General features: G+C 31.7%; 1 protein-coding gene across 3 annotated transcripts in view; it reads right to left on the bottom strand.

Moving 5' to 3' along the window:
• The window catches only part of LOC129002335 (longitudinals lacking protein, isoforms F/I/K/T-like), a 205,422-nt gene that overhangs the window by 2,241 nt on the left and 181,493 nt on the right, over positions 1–21,688 (bottom strand). Inside the window, exon 4 of one of the 3 annotated variants that reach the window (XM_054430066.1) lies at positions 14,677–14,873. The exons of 1 other annotated variant lie outside the window; for it this stretch is intronic. In XM_054430066.1, the coding sequence (XP_054286041.1) occupies positions 14,692–14,873 (182 nt within the window). In that variant the 3' untranslated portion in view covers positions 14,677–14,691. Of the gene's footprint in view, positions 1–14,676; positions 14,874–19,362; positions 19,560–21,688 lie in introns of those variants that run through there. One more of the 3 variants, XM_054430067.1, reaches the window with a different exon arrangement.

The following is a 21,688-nucleotide window of genomic DNA, read 5'->3' as shown; positions in this document are numbered from 1 at the left end:
TGCAACATGTGGGATTCTTTTTAGGAATAGGAAATTTGTTTAAAAGAGAAAATTGTTGTTTTTAAATGCATTTTTTCTTTTTACTCAACTTCCTTTAAACTGATGACTAAGACACAAACACTTTTATCAAACTTACCTTGTTTTTTACAACATCAAGTTGTACCAACAAAAAAAATTGGAATAATTTAAACTATAACAATTGCTGCCTATGTTTCCACAGAGTATGTCCTCGTAGATGTGTTTTTCTCTTGGCCTTGTAGGGACAGAAACTACAGCTAAACTCAGGTTCTTTGTTGCATTCATATCGCATGTGGTTGTACAGTGTAGACATGTGACGGTATTTCTTGTAACACATTGCACACTGGAAAGATTGGGTGCCATCAGGGTTGTCTAATACCTCCCATCTTCTTTCTGCCAAAACAATTGTTACGTGTTACCTGAATAACTTGATGGATGTTAGTCGGTTTGGTTAGCTAATGTTGAAGTTAACTTAAAACATAGTTAACTTATGAAAGTGGTTAATTGGTGTTAATTACTAGTGGTCATACATACTAATTACCAATATTGATTTGACTTAAATAATATATTACAAAAAGGAGTAGACCAGCGAAATTCAAAATGTATTTGCAAATATTTTTGACCATTGTCCCTTCTTACAGAACGAGTAAACATAGTTGCTATGTTTGTGGTATTTTCAACAATTAGTAATATAAACCAAGGGAATAATTTTGATTTTCACTGCCATTGGATGAGATAACACAATGAAATTTTATTAATTATTCAACTTTTAAGTACATTATCTTGCATGAACTTTTAAAAACTTATATTATATTTTATTCTTTATCCAAACAGGCTTTAAGGAAAATGTAAAAAAAAATACTACAATCATAAAAGTTAACTTAAACAGCTGAACAACTTAACATTAAAAGTAAAATAAACTTCTTCCAATATTTTATTAATTTAATTAATTTATATATTCAGACTGCAAGATAAAGCAATTTTAATATTAGCAGAGAAATATTGTTTGTGGATAAATATATAATATATTGTGTATAAATATAATGTGATTAAATATAATATAACTTAAACGCGATCAAATAAACTTTAAATCGTGTTTTATTCTCAATCAATATATACATACATTTAACTACTACTAACAGCGTATAATTAATTTAGGTGGAAAGGGAATAAAATTTGAGCTGTATAAACAGTAATTGTTTATATAAATTATAATTGGCTTAGTGCAAAAATACTTTACATTACATAAATACATATTAACTACAAAACCACATTAATATTTTATTTTTTACACTTTTTATAAATAGTAATAATAAAAACCTAAATAATCTGGGAGTCTTTAGTTTTAACAGTAAAACAACCATGGATATTTAAAATAATATTTATTAAACAATACTAAAAAAAAAATTAGAGTCATGATTATAATTCTAAAAGAATCTTAATATTTAAAATGAAAGAAATTATATAAACTACTGTCACAGCAGATCGGAGTTTTCATTTTAAAGCCAAGTGTACAGTTGCGGCTGGGCACTAACAGAACAAAAGTAAACATTTAAAGGAGGATCCTGAAAAATTGTTTAATCCTTGAACTATAGAACTTTTAACCATGGTTAATATTAACGATAATGTTAATTGGTGTTGTGCAAACGGATCTAGCCTGAGTGAATAATCGAGTTATAATAACCTAACCTAACAACGTTTAACATTAAATTAGGCAGCTGGAATTTAAAGAAGCCAAAACATTGTCGATTAAAAGCCCAGTAGTTTGAAAAATGTTGTTCATCAGAGGCTCTAAATTTAGCGAGGCAATAGTTCTCTAATTCATGCCCACCACAGAAGAGAGTTGGTTTTGTCTATGCTTGTAGAGTCAAAATCTCTCCACAATTAATTACAAAATGTAATATGATAGAGGCTTAATAATGTAATATCAGAGGCATGGAGCGATAAGAAGCAGCCACTAATATCAAAACAGAAAGCTGTATAGATCATAAACATTTACAAATAACGTCACTGGTCCGAATCCTACACTAATAACATTAACATGAGGTTTAGATTTAGACCGTTTCTGTTCTAGTTTTCGTTAAAGCAACCGGGTAAGACCAAGACGTAGGAGATAGATAAAGATGGATGGACGTTGTTGGTGCGGCCAAATATCTCCTTAGATATGCGAGAAAGATCTCTCTTAGATATCTCTTTAGATGGGAGTAAGAGTAAGTAACATGCCAGTGCATCAACTCAACATACAATTAATGAAAAGATAAAGGTTATAATAATTTCCAATATTGTTCTTAACTAAACTTATATTTGTATCACTAATAACAAACGGTAGTGTATAAACCTCAGGAACATAATAAAACAAACTACATTCACTTCCTTACAGCATAAAAATACATTCTTAATACTGACTTTTAATGTATTTGTGTATGTAACAGTTCATGGAAGTAAAATGTTTACTTATTAATATTAGAAATATAAACTACATTGTCAAAAATATTTAAATGCAAGTAATTGCTTCAATCTTATTGGAAACATCAATTAGGTACTAAAACGTACCAAATAAGTATAATCTATTTATTAATACTGAATATTTTTGTTTCACAACAAAAGTTATTCTATTTGTACTACTAGATGGACCTAGTAAAACTGTTCAGTCTTAACACTTAAAGTGCCGTTGACATGTTTGAAATGAAAATTGCATTTATTTCAATGTTAAGCAATGGCGGGTATTCCCGTCATCAGCACCCAACGTGTTAACAGACAGATTATATTGTAAAGAATAAAAAACCCTAAACTTAGAAGATGTTAAAATATTTTATTCGTAACAAATTTGGATGAAACCCAAAACTTTAGTTTTAACTAGGTAAAAGAGTAACTATTCAATCCCAAATATACAATTTTTGAAACTTAAATAATTTATCCAAATCCAAACAATGTTTAACTATTTTCTATCATAAACACTTGTATATTGGCTGCTATTAAACGGCTGATTGGATTACACAAGTCCAGGTTAATGGTGTCCGGATCAAAGAGTGTTCACTGTAATTTTTACAATTTAGTTTCTGTACATTTCGCTGTGTCTCAGAGCGATATGTGAGCGCAGGTGGACTGGCTGTTTGGCTTTGTAGGGACAGTGAGGACAGGCCAGTTTTGGGGCGTCCCCACAATCAAACTTCTGATGTGTGTACAATCCACTTTTATACTTGTATGATTTTCCACAATCGTCACACACAAACTTCTTTTCATCGGTACTCTCAGCTCTATTGTAAATCCCTGAAAACATGTTTTAATTTGTTGGGTTACAAGGACATTTTTCCATTCGCGTAGGTTAAATTTGTATTTGATAAGATTACACTGAAAATCGAATATGAATGGTTTCGGAGTAATTTGACTTGAAACTTCAAATGCAAAATATTCAATTGCAGACAAGTAACTTCTAAGTTAATGTATTATAATTAAATTTTCTTCTAGAGCAAAGATTATTTTGGTAATATAAAAACATCATGCAAATGTAAAATTAATGAACAGGTCTATTTTGAGGGGTTGGCTGATTTGAATTACCTGTATTATGAAATACTAGCTGTTGTACCCGTGCTTTGCAACGGGAAGAGAACACGAAATAGAAACATTTTGATCTTTACATCTGTTGATAAAATAGCTACACATAAGCCTTTTAAAACAAAATTTAACCTTTATGGCTTTTATAGGATATAATAGATGTGTCATAAATGTAAAAAAATAATAGTACTGCACCCTGTTTGTAAACCTTGTAACTTTTTAATGCTATTCAATATCATAGAACCAACTTGGATAGTTGAAACAGCTGACAAAATTATTTTATTCCTTATGATTACTAAGGTTAACATGGGAAACTCCAGAGCGACTGGGGTGGTGCCCGAAAGGACTTTTGAGATAAGAATGCGTCTATATGTTAATCGGGAATGTGAGCTATCATAATACCAAATTTCAGCCCAATCCGACCAGTATTTTTCGCGTTTACTTGTCACAAACATACAACCATACATCCAAACTTTCTCATTTATAATATTAGTAGGATGTGTTTTCCTTCAAAGTACAATAAAACCAACTCATTTTAAAATAGGGTATTGAAACAAATTTAAATGATCCGTGTTAGAACCTAAATATGGAGTAAATTCTGTGTAATTACAACTGTCAAGGATATTTTAAGACGAATTGAACCTCTTAAAAAAGTTAATAGCAGTTAAATATTTTCTTGAATTCGTAGAATATTGATTCATCAAAATGTGGTTGGATTCTGTATCTACGCCTTTTAAAGTAGTTTTTACGTTAAACAATCCTTGCAAGCGATCTAGTTCACAATTTTGGTACTCTCTCTAAATATTACAATCAATGGACTTTTTTAAATATAGACCTTGTGCATGCATGCAAACTGAAAAGGGCAAATACTTCATTTCAATTTTGAACAAACTGCATTAATTAAAAAACACAAATATTAATAATATTTAATCACATGTAGTGTATGTAAGAAGATCGAACAACGCCCTTGGAACAAGAATTTAAACACATCAAAATCAAATAAATGTCTTTTAGGAACTTATGAAACTTTTACACTTGCAGATTTATTTAAAGTGTTTCAGTATCACGTGAGACTTGAGACTTCCCCGAACTTTGGCTTTGTAAGGGCAATGTGGACAGTGAAATTGCGGTTCATGTCCACAAATGTAGGTCTGATGCTGGGCTAAGCCTCTCTTGTATTTATATGCTTTTCCACACGTTTCACAAACATAGTTTCCAGGAACCATGGAATCTTCCGACAAGTCCTCTACGAACTGAACCAAGCCTGTAAGAACACATTGGATTCACTCATGGAAATTTACATCTGTGGATAAATTTTGGATAGAACATTCTGTTTTATCAAGTATTTGTATGTGTAAGAATTTTTTGGGAAATTAAAAGTGGAGAAAACACATCTAGGTAGAGATTATAGAGTTAAGTTGGCCTCTTAGAGATTGTATCTTAGTATTTAGTCATCCACACGGGTCCGATATCTCAGCGTGTAACGAAATAAGCATAACCTGATGCGAGCTGATACAATATGAGAGTGAACAGTTTTGGTGAAACTTTAAAGGCGACTCTTAGTCAAGAACCCACAACATCGTTCCTATGGTGTCACAGTCTGTCAACTGAACCAGGAGGTATATTAACACTGAATATTAGATTAATTAAAGTTTGTTAATTCGTATTCACCATCTTTTACTGCACATTCATAATTGTAATAATGTAAATCCAACATCCGACTAAGTTTTGTGTACTAATCTTATAAAGCTACACTCAACTGATCTTTTTCAAATCTGTGTGATCCAAAAGAACAAAAATTGTTTACTACATATTTATTTGTTAGACAAATCTAGATTGCACTAAGTTATAACGTTGGAGGCATCAAAATTTTTTTATGTTTCAAGAATATGTGTGCTTTCATGTTGCTCTTGACTTTACACTGGTAAGGACAGTGTGTACAGGAGAACTGTGGAGTTTTTCCCCATTCATTCCTCCTATGATTACGCAACGAAGACCTGTGTTTGTATTTCTTTTCACAGTCAGGACACACGAAAAGGATCCGCCCATCAGGAGTCTGTATGGTCTCGTATGCATTCTGTATGCGTCTCAGATGCGTTCTGTTATCTGTAAATTAAGGAACAGTAATTATCCTCAACGGGTAACCCATATGTTAAAAGTACATAGAATTGGGGTAGGAGGAGGAAATAATGAGGAGGGAACTATGATAAAGAATGGAGGGTTGAACAGGAGAAGGATGAGATGGAAGTCATATGTAAGATAGGAAGAAGGTATGCAGAATTGTCTGAAGAGGCTTGGAGTCTAGGAAAGGATGCAGGATAGGGAAACTGTAGAGGTCCTACAGAGCTGTAGAGGCATACAGTCGAGAGCTAGGACACTCTAACGGTTGTTGAACTGTTTATAAAACTGTTTATGGTACATACTTCATCAGTTTCTAGTTGTTAACCGTCACACGAACGACATACCTAGCAGACTAGGCTTGGACTAGGTCAGCACGACTGAGTAGCGGACCACAGGATCAATTGGAGCCGTTCACACGAGCTTAGGATGCCGACTAGCTAGTCGTGTTTGAGCTTGATGTCCCAAAACCTAGTCAGGCCCCGCTTCCCAGTCACTCGTGGCAGCTACACAGTCACTCGTGGCAGCTACACAGTCACTCGTGGCAGCTAACCAGTCGTCCAGTTGAGCTGCGTAGCAGCACACGTAGCCTTATGGATGAGGTCCACACAAGCGATCGGGTAGTCGTGCTGCAGCTCACATTCTTACCTTTGTTCTCATTGTGCACCAGTGATGGGTTCGAGTGGTTTTGATATCGATATTTTCACCTAGTCCGTGGACATGTCGCTCGTGTGAACCTGTGTGATCCTGTGGTCCACTACCCAGTCGTGCTAACCTAGTCCAAGGCTAGTCTGCTAGGTAGAGTATGTCGTTGTGAACTGGGCCTAAAGGTCAGGCTTTATAGTATGTATGAACTAGTACGGTTATAATTTTTGCAAACATGAGTAAATAACAAAATATCCGTCTAAGCTTTGTGTACTAACCTTATAAAGCTACACTGAACTGATATTTTTCAAATCTGTGTGTGATCCAAAAAAGAACACAAATTGTTGACTGCATGTTTATTTATTGGACTAAGATTGCACTAAGTTATAACCGTGGAGGCAACACAATGTTTTTATGCTTCAAGACCATGTGTGCTTTCATGTTGCTCTTGACTTTACACTGGTAAGGACAGTGTGTACAGGAGAACTGAGGAGTTTTCCCACATTCATCCCGCCTATGGTTACACAACGAAGACTTGTGTTTGTATCTCCTGTCACAGTCAGGACACACGAAAAGGATCCGTCCATCAGGAGTCTGTATGGTCTCGTATTGCATTCTGTTATCTGTAAATTAGGGAACAATTATTATCCTCACTGGGTAACTCATATGTTAAAAGCATGTAGAATGTGGGTAGGAGAAGAAGGAAGATGAGATGGAAGTCATATGTCAGGCTTTATAGTAAAAAAATGTACTGACAAGGTTTAACTGTAAATATGAACTAAAGTTGGTTTCCCTTCAGATTTAATTTTAAAGATATTATGAGTGATCCATTGTTTAAAGTTTATTCTAGTAGCTTAATGACAAATTAATCATTATTTATTTGTGATTTCAACTTATGTCAGATGTACATGAATGTAAATTAGCCTTAAAATTATATTTACAAGACCATAAGCTGAAAACCATCATTGTGAGCTTGATCAAACAAACTAAAAAAGGTAGGTTCCTATAGTTGTAATAATAATAATAATAATAATGATGTCTTTATTGCTCTTTGACAATTATACATTGTATAGCAATGTATAATATAGATTATGTAAAAAACAATAAATGAATAAACTATTAATTAATAACAATAAATGAACTCCTATCAAAAGTAATAACAGCAATTATTTTAATAAACAATAACTAAAACTAACTAAACCCCCTGGGGAAGAAAATGTTGTAACCAATTCAACTCCAATTATGAATCCTTACAATAAGTCTTAACACAAGGACTACTACCTTAAACTGGAAAATATGACGTAGTATTATTGCTCAAGGCACTTTCACACAGGAATGTAAAACAATATTCAATGTTCATTTCGTTGTATTCCAACGATATTTAACTAGCTTCCTACAGCATAGGTCCTGCATTAGCTCATTCCTTGTGAATAATTGTTACTATAGATAAAATAGCAAAAACTTAACGCATAGCACTAAATTAACTCAAGTAGCCTTTTTGGTAAGTGTTTGTAATATACTTAGGATTTGTTTCAACACCTTAAGATACCTTGGAGCCTAGACATTCTTACTCGTTAAACAATTAAAAAACTACAAAGACAATTTCTAATCCCACAGTATTCTAGATATTTAAAATACAATCACTGTGGTGCTTGACAAAAATATTTTGAAATGGTATATAACTCGAAAGTTTTACATATCAGCACTAATGTTTGAAAATCATGTGACTCGTAAAGTGACTCATTCGTTTACTCTTGTAAGGGCAATGAGCACAGCTAAATTCCGGATTTTTTCCACATTCGTATTGGAGATGAGTGTAAATGCCGGTTTTATACTTGTAACTCTTCCCACATTTGGTACAGATGTACTTCGCGTCCGATGTTGTTCCCGACCAGATGCGTCTATTGGCTGTTTCTACTCCGTTGGCGTATGTTTCTGGAAGGCTGTCTGTTAAAAAAATTGTTAAATTGACTATTCGATAAATATAGATTAACTGGAAGTTGATTAGGCAAGTGTTTAAGGTACTGAAATATATCGATCAACATTTTTGAGATATTCACGCACTCATAAGATTATAAGCTGAATATAAACTCAACGTAAGTGTAGAATCACTGACTATAATATTTAGGCTCAAACGTTCTTAATACACAATCAGAAAACTCTCAAACACATGTGTAATGATCTCACTTATGTTAGATGTACAAAATGATAAGTAAGGGTTGGATACATAAAAGAGTATTCGCTTGAAAGCTGATTTTTATTAGTTTGCCAATAGTAAACACCATCCACTAACACATGTTAACAATAGTAAGTCAGATGAATGTAAACGACTAAAATATAAAATAAAATCTTATTTCATATAATCTAACAAATTAAACGGAACACAAAGTACGATCAAAATATAATTGTGAAAATGCATTTAACAGCACAAACTTCTATTAGTTATTCCCAATAACAATAATCAAATGTTCGTTACAAAGAGAAAAAAACATTAGTTACTTAGCCTTTTCAGCCTTAAAAGTACATTTACAGGACCAAAAGCTGAAAACCATCATTGTGAGCTTAAACAAACTAAAAAAGGTAGGTTGAAAGGCTTAACACAAGACTACCTTAAACTGGTAAATATGACAAAAGTATTATTGCTTAAGGCACTTTCACACGGTAATGAAAAACAGTATTCCATGTTTATTGAATTTAGTACCCAGTAGTAATTAAGGATTCCAACGATCAGGAATCAGCAAACTCCTTGTAGTTTCTTTTTATACTGTATAGATAAAATAGCAAAAACTTAACGGATAGCACTGAAACAACTCAATTAGCCTTTTCTATTGAGTGTTTGTAATAAACTTTGGAATAGTTTCAACGCTTAAAAGCACAAAACTAAACAATGTTTATGCTTTTTAACATAAATAAAGTAACTAAAAACTTAACACAGCACTAAAATAACTCGACTAGCCATTTTGGGGCAGTGTTTGTTATATATTTTGGATTTGTTTCAACGCTTAACAGCACGAACCTAAATAATGTTTGTGCTTTTTAACATACATAAAGTAACTAAAAAACTTAACGCATAGCACTAAAATAACTGAACTGGACTTTTTGGAGGAGTGTTCGTAACATTCTTTGGAATTGTTTCAACACGTAAAGGCACAAACATAAATTTAATATTGTGTGTGTTGTTTTTTCACATACATAAAATAACATAAATCTTAACGCATAGCACTTAAATGAATCAACTAGCCTTTTCGGTGGATTGTTTACCCACCAACACACCCTTCAAAGTTCAAAGACACGAAAATAATGTCTAACATTAATGTAAAACTAGAAAGATTTACATATCAGGATTATGTTTTGAAAATATGTGATAGATGAGTGCACCCCGTTGTTTACTCTTGTAAGGGCAATGCGCACAGCTTAATTCAGGATCTTTTCCACATTCGTATCGGAGATGTTTGTAAATGCTGGGTTTATGCTTGTAACTCTTCTGACATTTGGTACAGATGTACTTCTTGTCCGATGTTGTCCCCGACCAGATGCGTCTGTTGGCTGTCTCTACTCCGTTGGCGTCTGTTTCTGGAAGGCTGCCTGTTAAAAAAAAATTGTTAAATTGATAATTTGAAGTTTATTAAGCAAGTGTTTAATATACTAGAATTGCACTAATCAACATTTGTTATGGATTCACGCACTCCTAAGATTTTAAGCTGAATATAAACTCAATGTAAGTATAGAATCTCTGACTATAATATTTCAATTAGACTCAAACTTTCTTAGGAAACAATCAGAACACTCTCAAACACATGTGAGAGGTTATGTTCAACGTACAGGTGTTGCTTTTTTTATCAGGTTGGCAATGTATCTGCAAACACAAAACTGAAGGTCAACGAACTATAAAAAAAAGGCAACAGAATGCAATGCATAAATCCAAATAGAAGTGCTCTGATTAAAAAGTAATTGTTCAATTACATTAGTTTTGTACTAATTTGTTTTAATTTAGTGCCTGCCACAAACCACCTTGACCTTAGTTGAATTTATTTATGTGAATTTTGTTATAAAAAAGAAGAAAAAATGTAAACATTTGTTTTTTACATTTCTGCATCAATTGAATCTTACCGACATGTTTTATAAACTTGGCGAGGCCATCTGCTGTAATCTTTAAAATAAATATGTTTGAGTATGAATTAATTCTACATGTTCTGTCTCCTTAAAATAACAATGGACGTAGTTGCATTGAGTGGACTCTGTGCCCAGATAGAAACTAATCAAACTTATCGAACTAATCAAACTGATTGATTAATGCAAAATATGACAACAAAAATTCTTGTTGTTTACAATTTGTTGGTCTTTCACCTATACATGATTAATTTGATGATGTTTAAGAAATATACTAAATTTGTATAACTCACTATAACCATTTTTTTAATGAACAACTGTCTTTAATTTTGACAACAAATAGATTATATTTTATACACAATGTACTTAGATAGATGCTATTGTTGGATTCACACAGCTGTAATCAATTAGATGACCAAAGCATTTTCAGACATAGACAAAAACAATGCAGACTGGTTAAACCCTTATGAAAGCATCCCCGAGTTAAACGCAAGTAAGCACACATTTGTCAAAAACAGATATTAACTATAATTGATTTGCGTTAACAGTACATGCAACAGTTCATCTTGTAAGTAAACAGTTAAACTTGAAATAATTTCACAGATTACAAATTTTAGCCAAAGGCTTTTTAACAGAAATGAGAAAATAAAATGTTTTATGTAGAAAAGGGATAAAAAATTAGGCCTTAAGGCAATACAAAACAATTTGTATATTTTATAATGACAAATTGTGGTAACAAATTTAAAAAGTAATGGAGAAAATAACTAATGGGACTGGTGGCGTCGTCCTGTAATCCAACTACTAGGTCACGAATTGTGGATATTTATAGGCATGCACTGTGGATGAGATACTCCCTGGTGTGAATTAACGTACGCACTACGACTATCCGCAGTGCTATCCTGATAATTGGACCAATTCGTATATACCAAGGCAAAAATGTGGTCGGATTCCACTATGAACTGTAGGTCCCTTAGTTGCCATTAGCTTTATGGGCTATTAATTAACAGCTGTGTCTAAGGTATGTCGGCCTTAGTCACTAACAAGACTACAAGATCGCGCCACTTATTCTACATTGATCTCCATTCATACTTGGCTTAAAATACCTACTTGTCTGGTCGCTATTTAATAAGAAAGTGTTATTAAAGTATTAACTGCTTTTTATAATTGCTGACATTTCATTGTTATTTTTTGCAGTTACTGTACAGAACTGTTTTAAATTTGCTATTTAATGAAACAATTCCCATGTTGCTTGGTTATTTATTTATTTTATCTTAAAATGTGTACAATAATTTACGACCACCCTGAGAAAAATGTTAATCTCTTTATTCATTATGCACAACAGCATCAATAATATTCAAAAGCTAATATTAAAAATGATAAATAACATGGAGGGTAAAATTCAAAGTAACAGAAAATAATTAATTGGAAATTTTTCACCTTAATTACTTGAGGGAGGTAGATAATGATCTAATAGAATAAATGGCTAGGTAAAATATGTATACTTTTGATTTTTTTACTTTATAGGATCTTTTTATTTTGCTATACTACAATTGAAAATTATGAAAAAACGGTTTGTCAAGAAAAATATTAGTTACAGTAGTACAATCTTTTGTCTGTTTTAATTGTAATAAGTGAGTGGGATTTTGGTTGTGGTTCTGAGTGAATAATTTTTGTTTCTTTGCAAAAATAATTATCTAATGCAAAGTCCGATCATATAGAGAAAAGATCTTTAAGGTTTTTAATAATCTTACTGACTTATCTTACTGCAAATTTTCGCATAGTGAAATGAAATTACATGATAATTCTTCTTTAAGGCAAATTTAGGACCTTTGACCTCATGATCCTTTCTTACAGTTAATCTCAGTAATAATTTAACTCTACGTAAAAAAATTCACACTCACCACTAAATGTTTGTTTGTGTTTAATCCACATGTGTGACTTCAGATTCTGTTTCTGCTTCGCCTTAAAATCACATAGATGACAGTAAAAAGCAGGAGCTTTGCCACACTCGTATTTCTGATGAGCTTGAAGATGTTTCTTGTGTTTGTACGACCGCCCACAGCTGCAAAATTGTCTTCCTTTCTTCCCGAAAACTGTAACATTCAAACAAAGCAATTGTCTTAAATAATTGTTAGTGTAATTTTTGAAACACTTAACCTTAGAAATAATTGATATTATTCAAAAAAACCCAAGTTTGGAATTGTAAACTTTGAGTTGAATATTTCAATAATTATGTTTCTACATGTTGTTTATTAACTTCTTTCCAAGATATTTATTTTCTTCTTGTATCTTAATTCAGTTTCTTTTGTCTGGTTTTTGATTCACTTTTTAATATCAAAAATGTCATTTTTGACATTTTTTTATTCTGTAGGTCAATAACAATTTTTAGGGTTTTTATGTCTTTCATTTAAGGTTTGAAAAAGTAATACGATTAGTTTACTTAATAGTTAAAATAGTATTGTATCTAACTTTGTTATTGCACATTCCATGGATAACTTAATACAATTAACTTTCACTACACACAACAATAATATCATTATCACTATGCTATGTTATCACTATGCTAATGTTACAAAAGACAAGTATATCTGAAATTTTTTTTTTCAATTGGTTTTAGGATTGACGATATAGGAATGATTCAAATGCAAAAATATAAAACATTTTATTACAATAAAAATAAAGACTACATGTCTTAGGTACTTATAACATGTCAGTGACTAGACTAAAAATATTAAAATTATATTGTAATAATAACATAAATTTAGCAAGTAGTAAATAATGGGTTTCTACGCAAGTCAAGACAAGTTCTAGGTTATAAAAAATTGTGTATGGGTTTGCTGAAAGTTTTTCAAGTTGCAATTACCAATACATTACATGTACAAATCTGTGGTATGACAAAACTTATAAGAGCCTAGGTGTAATTATTATTTTCTATATTACAAGGCATAGGTATATTATAAAACGTTCGTTTCAAATATAATAAGAAGGCCACAACAATCAAAAGCTTTTCTGCTATAATAGAATCTAGAACCTCTGCAACTATAAAAGCAGAGCCTATAAGATCAAAAGGCAGAGTAATTAAATTGTGAAAAAATCTGAAACAATATTGAATAAAAATAATTTATCCTGCTTCCAATCATAGCCAAAATTATCTTATTTTAAAATAATATTACTTATTTGAATATCGCTGATTAGAATAAGATCAATATAATATGTGGCAAGTTATCAATTGAAAAGTAAGATTTTGTGGGATTATCTTAACTGTTTTGCGTACAGTTATATTATGTAATGACCAGAAAATACAGTAACTAGTTAAAATTCAAAATACTTTGGTGTAACACAGTACTTTTAATATACGTAAGGTTAAAAACATCTAACCTCAGTCATGACTTACCTATATCTATTAAATTTTTAACCTCCCCCCCCCTCAAAAAAAAGGATTGGGTGAAAATTTTGTTTCAGTTTTCGGGTTAAGTGAGTTTAAAAACGTTTTGAGATAACAAATTGATTTGTTCTCCCTACAAATTGAATTACTAGTCTTTGGTACGGGTTTGCAAGAGTAACTTAAGCACTAAATATCACTGTAAATAATCCGTAAACGTTACGTAATATACATTTTGGTATGCAGTGACTGCTTTTCACAATGGCATTTTTACAACAACAAAGATTTGGTGAAACAATTGCTATGTGACAGATGCTGTAGTTCATAATAATATGCCCTATCTATTGATAAAATGCAAAATTTAGTGTAAATTTAAAAAAATGTATTTTACAGTGAACTGCATCGGTAGCTCTATAGAAATAGGTTTGTATTTTTATCAAAAAGTGACTGCAATTTTACCATGAAATAGAATAGCTATTTTGCAGTAGTTGCTGTATCAAACATGCATCTCGATCATGAATAAGAATTGTTTATGCCACGCTCGACGACTCGAGGTATTCGGGAGATGACCATGTGGCACTTGCCAAAATACTGAATGACGTTTTAAATGCTTTGCAGCAATTCATTTTTAAGACAAGCTTCAATTTTACTAAATTGTCTATCAGTATTTTGTATTATTCTGCCAAGTCAACCTTGACCATGGACTTAAAAAGATTACCAATTTTGAGAAGTCCATTTCTTAAATCAATTTAGGGAAGTGGGTCCCAGTTTTAATCCTAGGAAGTAACTGAAATAACAGATCCAAAACGCCTTTTAATGAAAAGCGCATTGAAGTTTGTGTAACTTGAAGAAATCTGTTGGCATCATAAGGGTTTATTGTGTTTGTACACCATGTGCCTCCGAAGATGTGTTTTTCTCTTGGCTTTGTAGGAACAGACGGAACAGTTAAACAGGGGATCTGTGAAGCACTCGTAACGCTGGTGGGCTACGAGATGCTTCTTTTGCTTGTAGTTTCTTCCACAAAGACATGCGAACTGGTGGTTGCCTGTAACAACGGTGTAGGTAAAAGCAATGAGTAAATCTATATCATCAAAACTACTTGTACCAGATAATTTTTATTTTTTATAATTTGAAATGTGTGTACATATAAAAAACAACGATTTTCCTCCTAAATTTGATAAACTGAGAAAACCCTGTTTAGATTAACTAAAAAATCTAATTGTTGTGTGTTGTCTAAGTGTTGTTATTATGTATACAGTAATGCTATTTATTGACTTTATGATATGTTTTAAGAGTCAAATGTATCAGGAACTCTTAATTAAAACTAAATGTATTATATACTGCAGCTATGTGTCCATATGGTAGTCAAAACAGTATCAGTCTACTTGAAAACGCTTCTAAAAGATACTTAAACTAATGTATTCTACTTGAATAATAAACTACACCAAAAATACTACTCTACAATTTTTTTACTTACCATAGTACATAATTAACTACTCAAGAGATTGTAAAAAGAACTGATCTATTTTACTAAAAAAACTTTTACTATAAAATAGAGTGTGTTGCATTTACAGTATGTATTGTCACGTCTACTTCCCAGACGAGAGGAGTAGTTATGAAAGGAGAGGATTAATGGATTATTAAAATGATATTGAAAATATTCTGATTCGTGTGAGTGAGGTGGTGTTTGTGAATTGGGGGGGGGGGGTTGTGAAGGAGATTGGAAAGAGAAAGAGAGATAGAGAAACGGGAAGAGAAAGGGGGAAGAGAAAGGGATGTGATCGAGAGGGGAAGAAAATTAGGGGAGAGAGAGTGAGGGAGATGAATGAGAAAGGAGAGGTGGGTGAGAGAAAGAAATACCATCATACTCACATAAACCAGAAAATTTAAAATTTCATTTTAATTATCCATAAAATTCTCTCCTTTCATGACTAACTGAGAGAAAAAGTGGAGCCCTCATCACAATATTAAGCAATAGTTACTTAACTTAATTTTGTGTTGAAGGGGATGGAATATATTATGACTTATAAATTTGAAATCAAAATCGATATATTTTTAACGTGTGTATATAGTACAGTTGTTCCCTTATGAAATTTTTATACCTGGCTCAGTCAGATTTCCACGAATTTTAGTGGATAAGAACATATTGATAAATTATCATTGGAGTTTAGCAGAACAAAGGAAATAAACTTATTAATCTACTACTGAACAGTATTTTAAAACTGGTTTCAACAAAAAACTTTAATATTTTAAACAAGTCTAAAACTATACAATATGTTACAACAAACATTTTGGTAGTTTCCTTTAATAGCACTGCTAGTTCTGGAATTACGTTCAAACAAAAATAATCAAACAGTGAGTTAAATTTAAAAGAAAATAGTAATATTTGTATAAAAGAACTCAATAACTTAGAAGTTAGGTAGATAAAAATATTAGAGCTTAAAATAGTTTAACGTTTTATAGAACAAAGAGAAGTTTAAATTATATAAATTAAAGACTACTTCGTAACATGAAAAAAAATAAAACAAAAGAAACTAAAACGTTTTTAACCAATAACAGCTGATTTGTGTTTATAGTGTTGATTGGTGTTTAAGAAAGACATGGGTTCTAAGATTCCCTTTCCTATGGGCTTTGTATGGGCAGAGATGACAACTGAAGGCTGGCGACTTTCCACATTCAAATTTTTTATGATTGTAGAGAGAATTGGGATGAGAATATCTACGGCCACACACGACACACTGTAGATTCTTGTCTGCTAAAAAGAAATAGTAAAGAAAAATATAGTGTAAATAGTTCAAATTTTAAAATATTTAAAAGACACAATTAGTACGACATAACCTCAAACTAAATGTTCAAGTTGTCATTAAAATTCAGTAGGTAGAAGACATAGCACATTTAAAATTTAACTAATGTTACTTTGATAGAAAATGACATCCAATGTAAATAAATATAGGCCAATCCTAAAACTGATAGGGAAAATGTCTCAAAAAAGTACAATAACCTGTATGACTACAAAAGTAACCTTGGTGAATACATAATAATCGTTTTAATATCACAAATTTGTAACCTTTATTCGTATAAATCACACACAAAAATATGCAAAGATAATGGCTTCATAAATTTCATTCAAATACACATAATGGTACTGTAATTCAACCCAACAAACTTAAGTATAAGAGAAATAATCTTTATTTCTCTTTTACTTATCGCAAACCTAACTCTGATTTTTATATAAGTCATATTTCTGAAAAATAAAAGATACTGTTGTTCACAAAGGTTAACTGTATTTTTCTTTTCTTTTATAAACCCCCTTTAATGATGAAGAGACTTAATGTTCCTTTTTTTTTACTAGACTCTATACCATGACTGTTATATTATTTCAGGGTATACCTAAAAAATACTGCATACAACTTAGATAAAATATATTTGTGATTGGTGGGATTTGAACCTTAGACTACGTGGACCTAAGTCCCACGCTATACCACTAAACCAGCTCGCCTCTTAATGACAAAAAGACTAGATTAAACTAACATTAAATCAAAAACGTAAGTTTTGGAACATTGTGTCTGAATATGCAGCTTTGTGCTTGAGGAACATGTGGGTTTTCAGATGCTCCTTTAGTTTGCCTTTGTATTGGCACATAGGGCAGGCGAACCTAGGAGGAACTCCACATTCGTAATTCTTGTGACGTGTCAAGTGTTGACTGTATTTGTATCTACGGCCACACTCGCAAGAAAACTGCTTCAAATCATTCTTGGAAACTGAAACATTTCATAATTTTAAAACCTTACGCTTGTCAAACGATAGTCAAAGACAGCGAGGAATTAAGAACCGACAGTGTTGTTTTCCATTCTCAGACATAAATAATTACAAACTTAAAAAACTTATTTAATAGAAATAATCAGTGCTATTAGTTAGGATATTTGTTTTTCATATTTTAACAAGATACGTATCATTCTTCACATTTGAATAATCTTTCTGTGGAATCAACATTTACAATAATTACTCAAGCGTTACCTTAAACGTTTAAGTAAAACGTTTACAATCAACACCAGATGATTTTTTTTGCAGAGCAAAATAGTGGTAGTACAAGTGTTATCTAGTTCTTAGGTAGTCCCTAGTCAACTGTTACTCAGTCTTTCAAACACTTTCTTTTAGTGCCTAAATGTTTGTTACTGTTTATTGTTCTGTGTTTTTCAAATGATTTTTAAATAATTGATTTTCTTGTTATCACTGTCATATGAAGTGTAGGTTCTTTCTGTGCTATTCCTATTATTCATCTTTAATAAGTTTTTTTTTCTTTATTAGGCTAAGTCAGTGAAATTATATGTTGTACTTGTGTCAGTGTATGTATATTACTGTTTACGGTGTCTTGAGGTTATGTTAATAACTGTGTTTAAACTATTTATAAATCTAAGGCTCTTTTGATGCCATTTTCATTGTTGACTATGTCTATTGTAACTTAATTATTTAAAAGACTAATAAAGATTTATAATTCATGAATGGTAACAGTTAAAAAGTTATAACAAACACCAATAAAGAATAAACTTTTATTAAATTTCAAATTAACATAAACTTATTCCATGTTTCAACCTCATGTGGGTCTTAAGGTGATCTTTCAATTTAGCTTTGTAGTTGCATTTAATACAGCTGAATCTGCGAGGAACCCCACGACACTCGTAAGACTTATGACGATATAAATTTCTTTTCTGCTTATAACTTCGACCACACTCGCACCAAAACTGTGTTGATTCTGATAGAAAACCTGTCAAAATAAAAAGTAGTAATTTTAATTTGTTTTATGTTCAAATATTACTTCAGAAAGTGCAATTAGGTATAGGAAGTTGTTGAGTGGTTTAAGATTAACTTTGATACACACCACAAGTGAATTACAAATACCCTATGACCTGATTTTGGAAGACTGTGTTTATCAATTTATTTCTAAATCTGAGTTAACATGAAAAAATTAGACAATCAAGGGAGTAGCAAAATATAATTTAAGAAAATTTCACTATAAAGAACGCATTTTAAATTTTGATATTTAAGGACGATATAAAAATAAGTTAATAGTATAGTGTATAAACTGTCCCTTAAACCCAAATCATCCAAGTAGTAAAATTTAAATTAAATTAACATGTCATGTACATAAAATTAGAGTGTCCCAAAGCATCATATAATTAAGAAGGTTGAGATTTTTCATAAAGGATAAAAATTAATTCCACAACACGCAAGTAGAAATAAGTTTTATTTGGTAACTATAATTAGGTACTAATGTCGGTTACTTTAGTTTTGCTTCAAATGCCTTTTAACAATCCACTGTATGGTATTACAACAGTAAAACAAAAACTAGAAATATATAAACAGAATTTTTTTCTGCAATTTGGTATAGAAAATAATTAAACGTTGAAAAGTTAATTTAAATTCTAAAATATTATCGTTGAAAACAATTAAATAAAAATAAATATTACCCTCTTTGCAAAACAGGTTTCAACTAAACTTTAACAACAAAAACACAAATATTAAACAAAACAGATAAAGCTTTTCAAGAATTATTGCACCATCTTATGCCTAAATAATATATGAGAATTGAGACTGTCTTTACGATGAGTCTTGTATGGACAAAAATCACATTCGAAACTTGGCTCCTTCCCACAGATAAACTTCTGGTGACGATCCAGGTGTTGTTTCTGCTTGTAACCTTTCCCACACTCGCACCAAAACGACCTCACACCTGAAAGAATCACACAAATCATTGTCGAATTTTTACATCAGACCCTCTGTTAAAAACCTAGCATAACTGTTCATCTCTTTGATCAGACCTTGGTAAAGATCTCAATGAAATTGTTCACCACTTCCTAAACCCCTTAGTATAGAGTGCAATTGTCAACCTATTTTTCAGACCATTACTAAGTGAAACCGTTAACCTTTTCCTAAAAGTAAGGATGAATTGAGACTGAAAAACTCTTCTTCGTATTTGGTAAAGATCTGAATTAGGTCAGTACTGTTGGCCTCTTCCTTAGACCCTGGCAAATAATAAAAAGAAACTATATTCCTCAAACCCTCAGTAAAATACAAAGTGAAACTGACAAACTCTTTCTTTAGACCCTTGGTAAAAATATGAATGAAACTGTTAACCTCTTCCTATACCACTAAGTAAAGTATGGACTGAGACTGTCAAACTCTTTTTCAGACTTTTGCAATGATCTGAATTAAATTCCTACTAAACCATTAGTAAGTCAAAGGCTGAAACTGTCAACCTCTTCTTCAGACCCCTGCTGAATGTTTTCTTCAAGTCCACAGAGGAGAACTAAGCTCAACTGTCAATCTTTCTCATACCCTTGAAAAAAAACTGAGTAAAACTTTAAGCATCTTTCTTCAGACCCTTGAGAGGATCTAAACAAACTGTAAACCTCTTTCCTCAAACCCTTACAATAGTATCAAGAGAAGCCCTTAAAATGTTTTCTCAGACCATTAGGAAAGAGCTGAGAGAAACTGTGAACCTCTTCCGTCCCTTGTATAAAACTAAACGAACCAACATCTCTCACTGGTCTGTAATTCTTTCGGTGGTTCTTACTTATAAAAAAAATTATTAAACCTTAAATCAATGGTTTGTGAGGATTGCTGAAAAAGTGAAGACAAGGTTTGCCAAATAATAGCAAATGTGTATACATTTTATTAAAACAAAACTTTGACACTTAATGAAATCTAGATAAAACATATTAATTGTAAGTGAATTTTGGGAAAACATATAAAATTGTGAAAATTATAAACTTCAAAGACTTATTTTCCAAACAGGTCACCCTATTCCCAGGCAAATGCCAAGAAAATTCTCAAGGGTGAAGGTATTTGTAACCTCTGTGTTTAGCCGACATGTGGGTAAAAAGACTTTGCAGCTTTTTTCCTGTATAATGACACTTTGGGCATTGGAACCATCGGATAGTACCATGACTGTAGTTGTGCATATAGTTACGGAAACCCTTGTATCTTTGACCACGTGAGCTAGTTAAGCACCAACCTACAACAAAATAATCAATTGTAATAGTATTCTTCTATGTCAACTTGTGTATATTCTGACTGTAACTGATTAGAGATAGATAGTCTAAAAAACACTTAGCTTTTAGGTCTTTGTTTTTTAGGTGTGAAATGTACAATTTTTCATCTAATTTAAGATGGCAAGGGTACACTAAAAAACCCCTTACACAAATACAATTACGTGGCATAAGTTTTTGAGGTTTTCTGTTTGTAGCTTTTTTGTTGATAGTCAGAGCTATTATCTATGCCCAAAATATAATCAGTGGTTTGTAAAACTTGCTCCTACCCTTCCTAAACAAATCTGCTATATCTCATCATCTTGTTGTATATAGAAAAAATCAAATAAGCACAAAAGATTTGTAACAATTTTTATTAGGAAAAAATACCACATGGTTCATTCTGAAACAAATTTGTTACAATGTTATCTACTGTTAATACAAAATAAATATAAGTACAATGTATAAATAGGCTACAAATGGTTAAAGTCGCCATAAACAAAACTTATTTTTGGATAAACTAGTTTGTACTTGGCCACAAGATTTAAAATTACAAACAAAGACTAGCTATTCAAATGACTTCCAAAACACATTTTAAATAAAGTACTATAAAACTATAAATAGATACAAAATATATACAAGAACAGTGAATTGTTCAATTATAGGAAAAAGTTATAAAGATTATTTGAACTTCGCCAATTCAATATGTTGGCTACAATCGTAGTCCTGACTACAATTTATTTGAAAATACAAAGTACAAAAGTATTTAAATTTGTAGAATTATTAAAATAAACCTATATGTATGTTTTCTCACTGTACTCAAAATATAAAC

This window comes from Macrosteles quadrilineatus, unplaced genomic scaffold, assembly GCF_028750875.1.
Source record: "Macrosteles quadrilineatus isolate MER2022 unplaced genomic scaffold, UCM_ALF_1.0 Scaffold_9__3_contigs__length_116548681, whole genome shotgun sequence".
Taxonomy (NCBI): domain Eukaryota; kingdom Metazoa; phylum Arthropoda; class Insecta; order Hemiptera; family Cicadellidae; genus Macrosteles; species Macrosteles quadrilineatus.
The sequence above is the reverse complement of the archived record's forward strand: the minus strand, read 5'-3'. Positions and strand labels throughout refer to the sequence as shown.